Source organism: Neophocaena asiaeorientalis, unplaced genomic scaffold (assembly GCF_003031525.2).
Source record: "Neophocaena asiaeorientalis asiaeorientalis breed wild unplaced genomic scaffold, Neophocaena_asiaeorientalis_V1.1 scaffold889, whole genome shotgun sequence".
In the NCBI taxonomy this organism is placed as follows: Eukaryota; Metazoa; Chordata; class Mammalia; order Artiodactyla; family Phocoenidae; genus Neophocaena; species Neophocaena asiaeorientalis.
Window position 1 is genome coordinate 1,245,010 of NW_020171798.1, and position 18,040 is coordinate 1,263,049.

The 18,040-nt window shown below is 43.4% G+C and overlaps 1 protein-coding gene and 1 non-coding gene across 4 annotated transcripts in view; both read left to right on the plus strand.

The window, feature by feature from the left end:
- BEND7 (BEN domain containing 7) overlaps positions 1 to 18,040 on the plus strand; it is a 75,161-nt gene that overhangs the window by 37,693 nt on the left and 19,428 nt on the right. For all 3 annotated transcript variants that reach the window (XM_024739626.1, XM_024739701.1, XM_024739774.1), the window contains exon 5: positions 2,619 to 2,844. In XM_024739626.1, coding sequence (XP_024595394.1) covers positions 2,619 to 2,844 — 226 coding nt within the window. The remainder of the gene's footprint in view (positions 1 to 2,618; positions 2,845 to 18,040) is intronic.
- On the plus strand, positions 3,577 to 3,649 carry TRNAG-CCC (transfer RNA glycine (anticodon CCC)). The gene has a single exon. It is a non-coding gene; the product is annotated as a tRNA-Gly (tRNA).

The following is an 18,040-nucleotide window of genomic DNA, read 5'->3' on the forward strand; positions in this document are numbered from 1 at the left end:
CTAATGGTCTGTACCCCTCTTGTAGCACTTATCGTTCTCCAGTTTGTATGCTGGGGGTTTATGAACGTGTCTCGTCTAGTGAGCCCGACCTTAAACTCCTTCCACACAGAGGATGCTGAGTAAATATCGATTGATTGAGCCAGGGCAGTGTTCTCTAGGTAGCCTGCTCCCTGAGCTAGCATGGGCCCTGCGGGGAGAAGACTGGCGTGCCGGACCCGGACAGGGCAGACTCCACACATGCTTCCTTTATGTGGGGATAAAAGACCTCAAAATCAATACTAGTCATTTTGAATGAATTGTTATATAGTGTTTTGTTGATTCTGAGAAAAATCTATCAGGCGCTAGTTGGGTGTTTGGCACTCTGAATGCAAAAGACAGTACACATTCTGATGAGAAACACAAACTCCCGACTAAATAAATGCAGTGTGAAAAGTGCCAGAAACATAGTTCGTAGAAAATACTCTGCATATGTGAAGGAAGAAGTGGCTAGTTCTGCCTGGCGGCCAGTTTAGGTCAGAGTCTCTCAAACCGGGTCCAAGTCCTACAAGATGGCTGAATTTTAAACACCTGCTTGGGGGTACCAGAATCCAGCAGAGATACCTGAACGAGAGAAGATGGTATGGTATCTTTCCTTTTTCTCTCTTGCAAATTTAAGGGCTACTGCAGCCCCCAGCCCGGGTCCTCAAATAGCTGTGAGTTGCTGTTTCTATAAAGTAGACTGCAGTCCTTTTTTTTTTTTTTGTTAACGGCATCCACATGATACAGGAGTGCTTAGCAAAAATCTGTGCTCAGTTCATTTAGCATAAAAGGTCTAAAGTCAGCCATAGGATGTGCAAAATCAAATTCTGATTATAAATGACACTTCATCTTCAATTTTGATGGTAGAACCCTCTCAATCCTAACATTGCTACATCGAGTCATTCAGCCAACGCGCATCGAGTGCCGAGTGTACAGCTTCTGTCCCAGGAGTTGGGGGCACAGAAGGTCAGCCTCTGCAGACCTTCACCGGCACTGAGGTGCGAAAGTCAGGAAACCATCCGGCAGCACTGTGTCCATAGTGATATTTACCAAGCATTCAGAGACCAAAAGCCAAATGGCAAAGTAGAGCGGAGAAGTGAGATGACTTTCTGGAAAATCCAGTTGAGAATTCCCTTTGGGAGCAACAGGGCCCCAAGTCGTCCCCAAGTCATCTGATTCATTTAAGCCCTTCTCTGAGCCCTTTACTCTGACCGCAGGACAAACAAAAAGAATTCCTACTCTCCAGGAGAAAAACCAGTCCCAAATCCTCACATTTCTAATATGACTTAGAAAATCTTTAAAGTAGTATCAGCTTTGCAAAGTTTTAAATATGGTATCTAAGAAAAAGCTTTTATGATACATCCTAAGTGAATATTCCTTCTGACTTTTTTTCTAACAAAAGTTTACCAACTGCACTTCTTCACCTTAAAGTTATTATTTTAAAGTCGTCGTGTTATAATCAACAGTAAATGACTTAGTAGTTTAGATAATGACGAATGAACTTTTATCTATTTAACAAGAATTTATTGAGTGCCTACAATGTGCCAGGCCCTAGAGGTAACAAAGACTGAGTTCCAGGCAACAGGAAGGGCTGTGATCTAATCAATAATTATAATACGGTATAGTAAACACAGTCATATAAGTATGTCAGATAAATAGCAGTGACAAAGCATGCATAGCCGCCTCCTCGGGAAAGAAACAGTTAGGAAAGGCTTTGAAAAGGAAATGGTGTGAGCTGGGTTGAAAGATGGGAAGGTGGGTTGTAAACGTCCATGGCATGTGCATAGAGAATGTATTATCAGTGTCTGAGCTTATGTGGTAGAGTTCAAGTTGAAAGGGCCCTTATCGGCCTTCTGATCCAGTATCCCAGTCAGGAAACCCCCAGCAGGGAAGCACTGTGATTGGCACACTGGTTTTCCATTGGTGCTCTGGGATAGAGCTTCAGATTTTCCTCCCAAAAATAGGGATCAGGGCACCTGCTCAGCATTGTTGTTTACATATTAGTTGACCTAAGTTTTCACTGGAGGAAAAAAAAAATACAGCTCCACAGCTTAAAACCACTGGCCTAGTGCCAAGAGCATGGGACCTAGAGGGTAGCCTCGTGTTTGTGTCCTTAGGCAAATGAGGTCAAATTATTTAACGCAGGAGAAAGTGATCTGTAAATAGTAACGCACTGAGTATGTCTAAATTAGTTTTAAGTCATTTTTGTTGTGATCTCTTGGGGCCTGTGTTCCCTCCTTTACAAAATGAAGACGTTTCACCCAAAAGTCTCAAGTCCCCTGGGTAGCTCTAGAATTAAATGCTTTGGGAATTATCCAGCTCTCTCTTAACTTTTTCTAAGGACGAGAATGCTTTTCCAGCGTACTCCTTTCCACTGCTTTTGACAAGACTTAATATTGGAATTAGAGCATCTCATTTGGTGAACTGTCACTAGTAATTGGTTTTGTAAGTCGCAAACACTGTCACACAAAGCCAAGGCTGTGTGCTTTGCAGAGTATGTGGCCATTGCAAGAGCTAGTGATGTTTTTTTGTTGCACGTATACCCAAAGTTGGTTGCTTCAAACCTTGCTTTTAATGACATATTTATGTTCTTTTGGTAGCCAGAAGTGCAACTTGCTGAAGGCTTCGATGTGTTTATGCCTAAATCTCAGCTGGACTCTATACTGTCAAACTACACTCGCTCAGGAAGCCTTCTGTTTAGAAAACTGGTGTGTGCATTTTTTGATGACAAGACTTTGGCTAACTCCTTACCCAATGGGAAGAGGAAAAGAGGACTCAATGACAACCGGAAAGGACTAGACCAAAATATTGTGGGTGCAATAAAAGGTTGGTCTGCATCATTTCATTTTACGGGGTCTTCGTTAAGCTTTGCCTTCATTCCATAAAGATGCAGCTTAAAGTGTAGTAAATGAGCTAGAGGCGAATTTAACCTGCCGCTGGCCATCTGCCCACCGGCCTGGCTTTTGGGTGTGAGCTCCCTAACTCTCCGCCCCAAATACCACTAGAATTTGCTATTTCAAGGTGATGTTAATTTGTTAAAATCAGAATTTAAGAGCCAGTCTGATGTGCTGCAGAACTGAAAAGTTGTTCTTTAACTAACTTTGAAAATGAAAGTATTTTTTCCTTTCAGTCATTTCTAAGAACTTCATCAAAACAGGATTTCTACTTAGATTTTTAGTTGTAAGTAAGAATAAAGCTGTGATGCTCTTTTGAAAAGAAGGTAGAAGAGTTCTCTCCAAAGTTCAGAAGTTGCTTTACTAGGTCACTGCTTCTAAATATACTTTAAATGGAAGTGATCCCACTGTGAAGCCAGACCCTACTCTGCTCCTTCTGGTTTTGTGACATGGGGTCGTGCCAGTTACATGCAAACAAGTCCCTGGGTCTCCCCATTAACACGTGTGAAGGTGTGTCTGAATCCCACTGCGTTACGATAGCCACGCAGGCGCACGTATGTGTAGATCCTCATTTACAACCAGGTCCACATCCTAGATGTACTGCATATTTTAAATTTAATTTTCCTTCTCATTTATTTCTTACTTTTAAAATGTCCTTGGGACTTCCCTGCTGGTCCAGTTGGTAAGACTCTGCGCTCCCAACGCAGGGGGCCCAGGTTCGATCCCTGGTCAGGGAACTAGATCCCACATAATGCAACTAAAAAAAAAAAAAAGATCCTGCATGCCACAACTAAGACCCGGCACACAGCAAAAATAAATAAATAAATATTTTAAAAAATAAATAAATAAAATAAAATGCCCTTACTTAGGACTCTGATAAATGTAATTTTAGGTAACAGAAGTATTTAGATGTGACTTTCAGAAAGAATGTAAATGAATTTGCAAATATAAATACAACTGCCATGAAAATGAAATTTCGGATCAGGCCTCAGTTACACCAGAATCACCGCTCGGGATGTCTCTCCCCGCCCGGGGTTGCCGTGTTGTCTGGCTGTGGCATGACACACAGAGCACTGCCGCCCAACCCCTGGTCCCCCCACCGTGCAAAATGAGTAAACGAATTCAATAGCACTTAGAGGGTACTTGGAATCCCACAATTAACTTTGCAAAATAATACGATTTTTAAATGGAGTTAGCAAGTACCAGGCAGCCTTTGTTCACGGCTACAAGGACATGAGCCTTCATTAACAGAAAACTTCTCATCCTCCAACAGTTTTTTCACTTAAAGTGACAGCTGAGTTGTATTAAGTAAGCTACAGAGATATCACAATCTGTGCCATTTCTGAAAAGAATGATTCAGCCTGAAGCGACACTAAAAACAAGATTACAGAATTTGACAAAGAGTCAATGATGTAACTAGGACTTGCTGAAGTGAAGAAGGGTCCCATTTGGATTTAATATGTGTGGCTGGGATTTCTGGAAACATGAAGGGCAAGGCTGCCGATGCTTTTCATGCTGAAGCTTTTAAACATGCTGAAATGTAGCCAGGGATTGTTTTCATTTTCTTTTTTTCCAGGGCAGTATATTAACAATATGAAAGGGTTTGGAAATTAGGGAATCATGAATGACTGTGTTCCATCTTAATGACAGAAGAGTTACCCTAATCATAGATGATAATGAAATATATCATTACAAGCAGACTGATACGGGTTTTATGCTACCAGTTTCCATCTAGACTGGCCATCGTACAGTACTTTGAAAAAGTATATGAGAAACAGAAATAGAAAACATCCCTTGATCATCTTCACAGCCCTCCTCTTTCGCTAGAAATAAAACTGGCAACCGAGGGCTCTTCTGCCCCTAATGCATAATAAAGCAGGTTATTCAAACCAAAGAACTTACACTTTTCATACTCTTCTTTTACTGTTGAATTAAACCTGGCATTAAAAAATTCTTTTAGAACAACAAAATAACTTTAAAACAGACAGAAATCCACCCATAAGGCACCAACAACCTAAGGCCACAGATATTGTCTCTTCACTTGTTTACCTGCCGTGTTGATTCACAGAAATATTTCAATTTTGACTTTCTTTCCTTGATTACAAAAATAACACATGCTTGTAAAAAATCCAAACCATAAAAAAGCATAGACAGCTGAAAGGCCTCCATCATCCCACTCTTCAGAGGGTACCGTGTACATTCCTACAATCCTCATTCAAAGTATGAATGTGGCGTCAGGTTCGTCTCTCTTACGAAGACACCCTGTTCATACTGATCAGCCAACGTTCTTACCTGATTTATTCTGACAATTTCTTACAAGTGCCTTGAGAAGAAGCTTTGTCTTCCTATTTTTTATTACCTGTTGCACTTCACTGAGAGCTCTACACGCAGTCAGGTTTCCATAAATACACGTTGGGTGAGCGAATGGACATAGGTTTTTATTTTTCATCTTGGCTTTGCCCTTAATTTATTGACATAATGGGCCTAGTACTCAACATCCATCCTCAGGTCTTCTCACACCTAATTTGGAAGGATTGATGTCAAAATGTCGCTGTAAATTTCTACCACTTAATAAAGTGCCAATGAAACAAACAAAAAAGGAAACTAAAACTGAATATAAATTTGAATACAATTCTCTTAATTCCCTAATATTTTTTTCTTTTCATGCCGTACTTTGACTCGCTAAAAGTTTATTAACCCACACACTATACTATAAAGCGATTTTTGGAAGTAGCTATTAATTGAAGGTCTTTTTCTTTTCTTTAACAAGAGAAAAATCACACAAAATTTAATACCATGTATACATGGGAGAGACCCAGGAAATCTGAGCAACTCCTAATTGACGGTCTTATTGAATTATTATACCCAGTTTTTCATGCTATTATTAGAGTTAAAAAAAGAAATTGATTTCCCTAACCAAGTCTTTCGAATCTGAGTAATCTGGCAAAGCGATAAAATTGTTTCTTTCTACATAATAACGGCAAGAAGACTACTCATGTTACTACTGCTGTCTACCACATATTTTGAAAAGATTTTGCAAATACTGAATACTCAGTGTTTCTTCCTCCATCCTTGATGGGACAGTGGACCAATACCGTATTAATTTGAAAAGTTCCACAACCTAGGAATATACACAGACTGGTTGATTTTATGAAACCTTCCGTAAAAACAACAGTGGAGGCTGGATTTTGTTTCAGACAAAGTGATGAGTTGGTTAAGACAAGAATGGGAAACAAGCAAAACCTGTACAATGCTCACGAACAGGAACAGAAATGGACTGAAAAAGCAGAGTTTATCGTGGGATTGTTAACATATCTCTTCGCAGTTATAATTAATATTCCCCATAGTACAGGATCTTGAAAAATATGTACAAGCCTCTTTGTAGAGATCATGCTTTTCCTTTCACAGTCTCATCTGGTACCATCTGGTAATTCTCATAAGGTACCACTTATTGGTAATTCACTAAAAATTCATTTATAGGTATGACCCAAGGTGTTGATGATGAAAGGATCCTTAATTAGAAACTTTCACCTGAGCACTTTGAATTTAACTCTGGGAAGAAGCAACTTAGGATCTTATTAAGTGGAGTCTTAAGTTTGGGGGCTAAGGATAGTTTAGTACCCTCGATTTAATTTGGAAACGATTTTACAGCCAGGATGCAGAATGGAGGTCAGGACCCAGGTGTACTCTCCTCCCTTTATGCTTTACCTGCCAAAGACCACCTAGTTCTTGGTGTCCTATGCCCAGGAGACCACACAGGGTGACCTAGTGACAGTTATCAGATATTGATGTAATCATTGCACCTCTGAATGCTCTTCAGAAAGTGCAGTTGCAGTAAAGCCATTTTTAGAACCCGGGTTATGGTTTTTAATTCAGCTTCATAGTGATTAACGGAGAAAGTTTTATTACTATCAAACTACACTAGGTTTTTGAATCCTCTTGCATTCAAAGGAAACGACATCTCCTTATCAAGTGCAAGAACCACTCTACTGCCCTTCGTTCACTCCATGTAGCACAAACTGCACTGCTGCTGTCGGGGAGCATCAGTGCTGCTGACCGGCCGGGATGGCCCGCAGGGATCAGAGCATCCCTGGGCGGGAGCCCTCCTTGGGTGGTGGTGCTCCAAACACTCGACTATGCTTCTGACACTTCATGTGACCTCACCCTTTCATAGGCTCCGCTGAACAGACCACCAAAACCTCTCCTTCTATTCCAGCAACTCTAGAGACACGTAGGGTCTATATTTGCCATTTTGGAACTCCTTTATTTTCCATTTTTATTGTATATCGTCACTCATTTCCTTGGATTTATTCCCAAAAAGTGAATGGCTGTTTTCTATCTGATCTCAAATAGACTTTAATATGTTTGGGAGTGGAATCTACATCTGATTTCTTATTTATTGATAGTAACTTCTGTGTGTTCTGAGAACTCCCTGTAAGGACAAGGCTGGAACATCAGCTTGGACTCGAATACCCCTACGATGTTGATGATTTTAGTTCCATTTATGGGAGAGGAAACTGAGGCTATGAGAAGTTAAGTAAACTTAAAGGAAACAACTAGTAAGTGGGAGCGCCAAGATTTAACCCCAGGCCTCTCTCACTCCAGAGCCATTACTTCATACCTTCTACGAGGACTATATGAAAAGAAAGAAAGGGGTCTCAGCTTTAAATTTCTATCTTAAAATTTAGCACTTTGGATTCCTTATAAATTCCACTGGGAAGGTGGCCATGCTAATGATTTGAAATGACCGCTCAGTTGTTGTGTTGTATTCAGAATGAATTTCTAGGTAAAGCTTAGCTGTCCTCCAGTTAATTTACTAGCTTCAAGGGCAGGTCTTCCTTTGAAGACAGTGAGAATCAGTCCCGTCATAGTAGAGGGGAAAATAGAAGTGTGATCCCATAGTAGAGGGGAAAATAGAAGTGTGATCCCTTCCCTAGGGAAAGAGACTCTTCCAGTGCACAGGACCACAAAGGAAGAGTGTGCAAGTTGCCCTGCGTGGAAGCAGTCTTCCAGCATTGTATGTAAATTCAATTCTAGTTGAAGTGTTTGGCCATTGGAACCAGTTGATAAATGCTTTCATTCAAGAAATCCTTTTGGAAAACGAATATTCATTTGTTAACTAATCTGTTCAGATTTTTACACATCAGATCAGCTTAAAACAGGATAGACCTGCATAATATATGACAACAAAATAATCTATAACGACTGTTCAATGACATCAGATTCATAGCTTGTCTATAACTATTACCTAGCTGTTGTTGTTTGCATTCTCCCTCTTTTTACGGAGGCCCAGTGACAGGTGGGTGATGCTGAATCTCCGTCATTCCATACGCAGAGCCCTGTGTGTTCATCCCCTTCCATAGCTGGTCTCATATTTCAGTGTGCACCAGAATTACCTGAGGTATTGGTTCAAAATTCCCAGATTTCTGAGTCCCATCTCGGAGATTAATTCAGTAGGTGTAGGGTAATCCCAGGAATCTGGATTTTGAACAGGCACCTGCAGGTGACTGGGGCAGGCTGTTTCCAGACCACCCTGGGAAGAGCAGTGCCATCCCAGCTCCGATGCTAACCGCCAGTTCGATCAGTCACGATCTGTATTGGCTGCACAGCCCTCCGGCACACGTTCGCCTTCCTCTGTTGCTAAGAGCACCCCCTTTTCTGTAGGCTGCCCTACGTCTCTCCTGGAGCAAATGAGAAGATAACGTGTGTCAGCGGCTCTCATCCGGTGACTCTCCGGGGCTTAAACTGATTCTTCCCTGTTGTGTTGTTACACAAGGGCCCTGGTTTCAGACGAGCCCGCGGTGCCTCCCAGGACTTGAGTGGTTAACTGCCTCGTTTACCAAAGTGGACGAACAGCACTGCCAGACTTCAGCGCGAGTCTAGCAGGTGGAGCAATAAACAGATGCGTACTTTTCTGTGAAGCTTTATCATCACTACAGAAAATGTCATCTCCGTTCTTGGCAAGCACTCGGCCTGGCTCCCCGATGGCGTATTTGAAGCGCTGAGCCAGCCAACTTCCGCAGCAAACAGTGCGATACAGAAGACCCACTGGTCTTTGCCGCTTTTCCGAGACTGGAGAAGTCACGAGAGCACCAAAACGTTGGCGGTATTTTCATTGACCTCACAAACGCAGAAATCATCAGCAGGCATGGCGTTGCTGTTAACCACACTCGCGCTTACTACGCACCCGCTGTGAGGCAGGAACGGGAGACAGAGACTAGTGAGGCGTGGCCCCTGACCTTCAGGAGCGTGCAGTCCAGCGGAGTGACACACACGTAAACGGTGAGCCAGGACCTAGAACCGTCTCCAAGGTAGAACAGAATAAACGTCAAGTGCCCATCATTCACGGAGGGAGAAAGCACAGAGGCTGGAAGTCCCAGTAAGACAAGGGCTTACGGAACAGGCGACATCAGAACCAGACCTTGAAGGATGAGCAGCGTCCCAGATGCAAAGAGAACGGAAGAGGTTAACTTACAGAATAATTTCAATGCAGCTTCAGTGAAGTAAGACATTGGGTGAAAGCCTTTCGCCTCCAGAACTGTTTAAAGTCTATTCTAAGCGTTGGGCCTTGAGTCCTCACCAACCCGTTCGCCTTTAAGCGTTTAACTTCACGTATATAAATGCCATTGCAATGGACTCAAACACAGTTTGCCCCAGGGGTTTTCAACCGGGGCTGTGCTTCTTAAAGCTGCCTCGGCCCCATCCCAGACTTAATGAACCAGAATCCTTCGGGTTGGGGCCAGAGAGAGTGGCAAGACTGTCCCTGCTTTGTCACTGGTCTTCCGTAAGCTCAGAAAAGGAACCTCCCGTTCCTCAAAATGACAACTCTATCCGCATGAGGAGCAAAGGGAAATGTGGAGACATTTGTTAAGAAGGAGTTTGTGTCTTTTGTTGATCTGTCCTCAGCCCGTCACACCATGGATGGCAACCCATTGTGGATTAACTCGCAGGGACTCGGTTCTAAGTCCCGGTTACTGAATTCTCACCCAGCCTGCATCTCATTACATAAACAGCCTCCTGTCAAAAGAGATGAGTTTCTGTCGCACAAGCAGGGCCCACTCTAGCATGACTGTGTGCTTTGCAGTGTTGTGGGCACCCTTCCCCTGGTGGACGTTGCCGATTTGTTTATTTATTATGACAGTTTTCTGGCAGAGGCAAGTCAGATGTCCCAAGGAAGGGGCAACTTTCTAATTTGCATCATGGCATGACGTGGGCTAGCCACAGCCCTGAACCTAGCAAACAGTGTTTTCTGTGTAGCCCACCTCTTTTTCCTTTAGACCCCTGAATTGTGTGGCTGATCTGAAATGCTCACCAGCATCTTCAGGTAATGCCACATCTCTCCTATTTTCTTTCCCACTGCTGGGAAGCAGAATTGGATAATGAGTCCAAAATTGGTCAAATTGCATAATTCCTCGTAGCTTTTCTCCTGGACCTGTCGTTGGTGCTAGTGATCTGACAATTATTTTAATTCATTTCCACGAAGAGTTATTGACCCTCTCATACAAGGTATGCTGCAGAAATCTGAGAGACTCGGGAATTGACATTTGCTTGGATCGCTGCCCTAGAGGGGTTTATGCAGCTGATCATGGAATAGTTGCTGTCACTGTAGTACCAGGGACTGATGGTAAGCCCACAAAAAAAAACTAAGGATCTGTGTCAGCTTCCATTAAGAAAATGCCTCAAAATCCATAGACCTTTATTTAAAATTGAACTGAAAGCTGTCATCTATTGTGGCTGCCTTGAAGACATCTTTGTATAAGAGCAAGCCTGGCTGCATCTGTCCGGTTAAAAGCATCCTTAGAAGAGAGAGACGCTGCCTTTTGGAATTAGTCGGGTTTTCTCTCCGACTGCTCCTTGAGTCAAGCCTTCTGTTATGCTGACTGTGTTTCCAGGTTCTTCTTTCTGGTGCTTCCGGCTCTTGGTTAGATTTTCACACTTCTCCATCATCAGCTCCTGGGATTTCTCAGAACCCTGGTGCCCCTGCATCCACCCCGTCCCTTTGATCACAGAGCACATCCAGTGTTGGTTACGTTATGTACATGTCTCCCCCAACCTCTTCATCGCCCCCCGTGTGGAGGCAGCTTAGCCATCTACAACGAAGTGCAGGCAAATGCTAAGTAGAAATGTGGACAGAAGCCCGGAGCAAGGGAGACAGTTGACAGCAGGCACCAAGGCACGCAGGACATCCAGCCTAACCACCGGGCATGGGGGCCTGTCCTGGCCTCTTTCTAGAGTCAGGGGTGGTCCTTCTTACCCACACGTGCATCACCTGAAAGGTGGCCTGGGGCTTCTAACACTAACACCCCCTAGCAGACACATTTTTTTATACAAGCTATTCATTCATTCATTCATTCCTTTACTGAGTGCCTCTGTTGTATACCAGGCTCTGGGTAGGATCCACTCCCTGTTCTCAGTGAGCTGAAAGTGTTAGTATGGGGGAGTAACTGGTACAAGCAGAGAACAGAGGTCAGGGGAGATAGAAATGTAAATAGGTTATTGATGTAGCAGACATTAATTAATTAATCTCCTACTTTTCAAGTTTGAAAGTTCAGAATCACCATCAATGCCTTTTTTTTTTTTTTTTTTTTTTTCTTCTGCTACTAATCCCACTTCACGACCCGGTCCCGTCAGTTCTTTTCGTCCCTTCTCTCCCATTCACCGGCCTCTGGCTTCTCTGACACCATCCTAGTCAAGCTGTCCATCACCTTGTCCCTGAAGTTTGGCAGAAACACTCTTGAAATATCCTCCCTGACCCTCATTTCTTCTTCTGTAAGACAAGAGTTCATGACGTTTTTCCTACCGCTTCTTTGCCCATGAAATCAAGTGCAAATCCTGGCCTTACCCAGACTTCCCGTAACTTGATTTTCCTCCCCTCCCAGCCCCATTTCCCTGGGCTCCTACCCGGCGACCCAGCCCAGCACTGACACTGTTCCTCAAGCATCACATACTCATTTTGGACTTTGAGCTGTGCTGTGTTCCCCAGGGCTACAGGCTCTTCCTCTCTTTGTAGACAAATCCAGCTCATTCTTCTTGGTCCGGCCCAAGTCTCATCATCTCTCCCATGAGACTTTTCTCCTGATGCCCGAGCCTCCATTGATTTCTCCTTTCTCTAAATTCCTACGGCATATGTTACCTTTAGACCGCTTAGCAATACATCCTGACCCTTCGCTTTGCTACTCATGGTTTATGTGAAGGATGACTGTATCATTTATTGTCCAAACCGGGACTCTTTTGAGAGGGAAAATGGTGCTGTTAATCATTTCACCAGGAAAACAGACATTGTGAACTATCCTGGGCAAATCAGGATCTATGGTCATCCTACCTGTGTTTAGACATCTTATCTTTCCAACAAGACTGTAAGTTCCTAGGGAGCAAATCTTACATGGGGAATATTTGCTTTGCATATTCTGTGGCATGTGAAACACAATTAACGATCAATAAATGCAGGAAGGAAAGAAAGAGGGACGGAGGGAATCAGGCAGTCAGTTCATCCTCACTGAAAAAGGTGGTTTCTTAAAAATCAAAACACAACTCCAGGACTTCCCTGGTGGCGCAGTGGTTAAGAATCCGCCTGCCAATGCAGGAGACACGGGTTCGAGCCCTGGTCCGGGAAGATCCCACATGCCGCGGAGCAGCTAAGCCCGTGCGCCACAACTACTGAGCCTGCGCTCTAGAGCCCGTGAGCCACAACTACTGAGCCCACGCGCCTAGAGCCCATGCTCCGCAACAAGAGAAGCCACCGCAATGAGAAGCCCGCACACTGCAAGGAAGAGTAGCCCCTGCTCGCCGCAACTAGAGAAAGCCCGTGTGTAGCAACGAAGACCCAACGCAGCCAAAAGAATAAATTACATAAATAAATGTATTTTAAAAAACCCACCACAACTCCACCCCACTGGATGTATACAAGGCATGAATAACAGGATAAGCACACAACGTCTCCATGACCGGTTGGAAGAGGGCAGCTGAAATTCGAGAAGGCAGGATATAAGTTTGAAGATAGAAGAAAAACAGCAACAGACAAATCAAGTGGTGCAGAGCACTCAAGAAGGGTCTAAATCATGTCAATCAAAACCATCAAGGCGATCCTGAATATAAAACCTAATTTGTATTCCACGGGGGCTCTGAAAGCGTGGATTATTGTTAAATGTCAAAGAGCCGTCTCCACGACGCGCAATACAGGAAGTGTAGTTTCTCGCACTTACATTCATGCCAGAGAGTAATCATCTCCAAGAGGTAAAGTATCGTAAGTTTCTTGTGGGATTTTGATTTTAAATAAACCCCAAAATGGAATCCGTAAGCAGGCTAAATGTGCCATCTTCTGTCTTTTCCATCTCAAGACTCCTTGCTATATCTGTATACTTATCCATCCCTGTGTTTTTTTAGCATCCATCCTGATGGCACCTTGGTGCCTCAAAGAGAGTTTCAAGGAAAAGTTTGAGAACCTTTTAATCGTCCGCCTCAACATAAGCCCCAAACTTCCTTCAAGCTGATCTCAATTAGAAGGGAGTTGTCACCGTTAAAAAAGAACAGGAAACAAAATCTGAGGCATCAGCCCTGTCCTGACGCCCAGCATCTTCACCCCAATGCTCACTCTGCGACATCGGCCGCAGGTAGATGCAGGCAGGGCTGGGGCAGGTGTGTTGCTCTGATGACCTGATCCCCATGGGCAAGGCACGCATCACCCCCACTGCTCTCCCGCCTCGTCATTCTTATTCTTCCCACCTTGGCCACCTCTGAATTTAGGTGGTTGTGAGGGACAGATGGCCCTTGAACTTCCCAAATGTGTCATAACTCATTCTGGTCCTGTGGCTGTTACTGGCTAGTGGGCGAACTCAGGACCTCATGGAATGACTTCGAAAGTTCATGTGCCAAGAAACCCTAGCTTTAAGAACTCAGAGAAAAACTCAGCACTTTCTCCTCATGCATTTCTATAAAGAACAGATAAACATAGACGCATTCTATGAAGCTGTGCTTGGGCACTTGGCGGACACGTGCTTTTGTGCCACTGACCAACTGTCTGAACTGAGGCTTCTCGACCTTTTAAATTTTGTTTCACTTGAGGCTCTCAGTTCCAGATCTATGAAATAAATGCGTTATACTATTTCCAAGATGCCTTCCAAGTAGAATTTCTATAAATCTATGATCTTGAAATATTCCTCTTTGCCAAAGAAAGGGGTAAAGAGTAGAACACCATTTTATCAAAGTTTGTTCTCAACCAGATCTTAATATTTAGCAGATATAATACATCCCCTTAAAATACACCAAGCACATGAAACAAACGTGTTACAGCACCGCAAGCCGAAGGAGAGTGGTGTACTTCCCACTAGTTGTGTTGCAGATTAGGTCTGCTGAGGGCTTTCTTAAATAAAAGTAAATTAAAATTAACTTTGTTTCGTGTAAGACACCATTAAAGGCACTCCCTCTTAGGCAGAGACCCCATTATAGCAAAAACTAAATAAAGGGAGACAGAGGATACTGTTCTCTTTCTCCAGACTACTCTGGCCTCAAATCTTTGAGAATCACTGTGATTCCACAAGATTGTTCAAACCTCCGAGTCCCAGCAAGTTTGGAGACAGTGAAAGGAGCATCGTGGGACGTAGGTTTACTCCCAACCCTGCCACGTAAGGTCTTGAAACATTACCTTCTCTTGAAAAAAAAAAGAGTGTGGCTTGGCTAATTTTTCAAGTCTCTTCCAGTTCAGAAATACTATAGGTCAGTGAATTTGGTCCAAATTCTCATAATTAAATACGACTGGGAATCAGTTTTATGGATAACTAGATTGCTTTTCATTACAACAACCAACTGGAAGTTACAGCCCCGTGCAAGGATCAGCCGTAAGGGACGAAGTATTGGGTGGTTGTCCCTGGTAGCTATCACCCTGCTGGAAGAGCGGGTTGCCCTGCGGTCTCCTGAACATGCAGTTCGGTAGGATATTCCGATCTCATCGATAAACACATTAATGTTTGCATGACTGTATCTCCTTATCTTTACTTCTAATCTGGAGACTTCATATTTAGGTGCATTCGTTGAGGAACCACAGTCAGTCTTATTGTTAAATCAAACCTGAAATGAATTCCAGGACTCCGTGTATTTCAAGACCAATGGCTATTTACTGAAGAAACTCTTCCTTCAGTTCTTTCAAGTTAAGTCAAAGACCACAGAAAAAGAGTTTCTCAGATCTATTCTTCCACAAACCATACATTTATGCTGCCGGTTACGTGCCAGCCACGAACGAGAGAGCTGTGATCTCTGCCCTTGTTGAGTTTATAGTCTAGGCGATCACTAGACGGTATTATTTGAAAACCACTGGTTAACGAATTCAGGGAGACCTTGCCTGAGAAGGTCGCATTTCAGCTGAGACCTGCAGGGTGACGGAGTCTTGCCTTCACCTGTTCCTCCCAGCAGGCCGATCACCCAGTCTTCCGGTTCTCTTTTAAGGAAAGCTTTTGGTGCTCATCCCGAGAGAGTGTGTGTAAGGAGTGTGCTTGAGACAAGTCAGCATTGGCATTTCCATGCCCTCATCCTAGGAGACACTGTCTGATTTCTTCATAGACTGATTGAAGAACAGCATTTGTCCCCATTAGCAGTAAGTAGTCTTGAGGTCAGAAGTGGAAATAATGGTATTCATCTTCATCTTGAATGTGTTGAAGACATTCTCCGCGATTCCTTTTCTCTCCATCTTACCACTGAGATTGAAAACAGATGTTACTTCATACCCTCCCCACCACCCCGCTCCTTTAGTTTAAGAATCAAAATGTTCCTCACCAGACTCTTTCTCCCCGCTGCTCCAGAGTAACGTGAAGTTGCTGTGAATCTTCCCTGTTCACGCTATTTTTACTTTACTGCGTAAGTGTGTATCCATACCTCACATTTACTACCGTTTTGCGAATTTGTGAGTCTACATATTATACATGGCCTCAGGCTCTACTTTTTGCAAGCTTGTGTCTTTGTTTCTCAAGTTTACTCATATCAGCACACTTATAAAACTAGTGCATTCATTTTAACTGCTCACCGCTGTGTAAATAAAGCACTTTCTTTCCCCAGCCTTCTGTTAAGACACAGTTAAGTTAGTTGGTTCTCCTTGCTCACGATTTTCCATGGAGGACGACGTGCAGTGGGCAGTGGAATTGAGTCTCGGGGTAGAAGCATCGTCAGCACCGCTAAGTGTTGCCAAATGGTTCTCTAAAGCCAACGGTATCACTTAGACATCCACCAGCAATGGATACAAAATCCCATTTTCCTCATTCTTGCCAACATCTGGTGTTAACAAATTTTACTCTTTGCCAGTCTGATTGGTCTCAAATGACACCTCAGTGGTGGGTTCCCTGATAATTAACAAGGTTGAGCGTCATTTCATATTTATGACTATTTGGTTATTTTGCTCTGTGAATTTCCATCCTTTTCCTATTTTCCCATTAGGTTTTTGTTTCCTTATTGACTTACATGCATTCTTTCCTCTGTTACAGGTATTAAAAATATTTTTTCTCACTTTCCGACTTGTAGAAACTTTGCTGGTGAAGTCCTTTATCATACCAAAGTTTAGATTTAACAGTCAGATAGATTACTTTATGTTTTGTGCATTTCTTATACCCTTTTTAAGAAATTCTCCCTGCCCTGATTATGTAACGACATTATCTTTTTCTTTTTCCAACAAAGTTTTAACGTTTTCTCTTTCATATTCAGGTCTTTTATCCACCTGGAATTTACTTTTGCCTAAAATGTGAGGGAGCGACTGAATGTGTTTTTCTCTAAGGGTCGTTAGTCATTTTAACACCATACTTCTTTCTTTTTTTTTTAACGTGAATTGTAATTCCACCTCTTTCATAGACTAAGCTCCCCTTTTCCATGTTTACACTTGGTCTTTTATCTGCCTCTGAGCCAGTACTACACCGTTTTCATTAGTTTGGCATCACAGTAATATCCTACAGGTCATGCCCTCCCTTTCTTCCCCTCCACCCCCATCTTTCCTTTCACGTTTGGTTTCTTTTTCCTCAGGTACATACAGCCTTTAGTAATTCTTTGAATGCCGGGTCTGTGTGACATAGTCTTTCAGTCTTTGTTCTGCAGATGTCCTTATTTCACCCTCACTATACACCCAAGCTACCGGAGTCCGTGTCCCTCTCCCTTCCATACCAAGGCCACCTGGGCCCCTTAATATGGGGGGACCATGATCTCACAGACCTGCCTGGGTCTCCCTCCCCCGTTGGCTGCCACACTTCTGCTTCGTGTGGTTGAAAGTAGAGCAGCATTCACAGCTCTCACGTGGAAGCATTACCTTAGCTGTCAGTTTGCCTCTATGGAGAATTTGGTCATTATTCTTTTACAGAATCTGTGTGCTCATATACAACGCTAAATTAAAACTTAATTAATTTATGTGGAAAATAATCCCTATTAGCTGTGCCATCTTGGGCCGGTCATTTAACCTGCCCGAACTTTGAGCTTGTCATCTGTCAAATGGGATCACAATACCTGTGCCACCGGGTTCTTGCCAAGATTAAATGAGATAGATAGATGGTACTTAGCACGTGGGACGTTTCAAATCATAGCTTGGAAAGAGTGGAAGGGAAGAGGGAAATGTGGGAGGGGCACTGGCTTTTATCCTCACTTGATGGGAGGAGGTGGGTACAGCCCGAAGGGAAACCTTGTCCCCTCGGGTTCCCTTTCTCACCCTTGACCTGGCCCGCACAGCCTCAGGCAGTTTGGCAGACCTAACGAGGACCCCACTTTCAGTTCTGCTTGATGTTAAGTCTTGATTTCCGCTTGTCTGTCTGACCAGAAGTTAACACTGAGTCAACAAATCAGAAGCTGGGCTCTCACAGCTGGCCGGAGTTTTAACCCAGTTAGAGGATTTCACAGTGAAATTAAAACTCTATAAGTCTTCTCCTGCTTCTTAAATTGTCTGTGTGATCCAGTGGCTTTCTTTAAACATCCGTACCATATCCTGCTTTTCTCAGTGCAGAGAGCCAGAAAAAGCCTCATGAAGAGTCCTCTAGGAACTGTCGTGTGAACAGACAGCTGTTTGGGGAACGCAGCCGATCCGCTCTGTTCCCAGCTCATCACATTCAGACACGCTACACACCGCCGTGTTCACTGATAATTATATTAGATGCCACGTTCCCAGGGAAGGA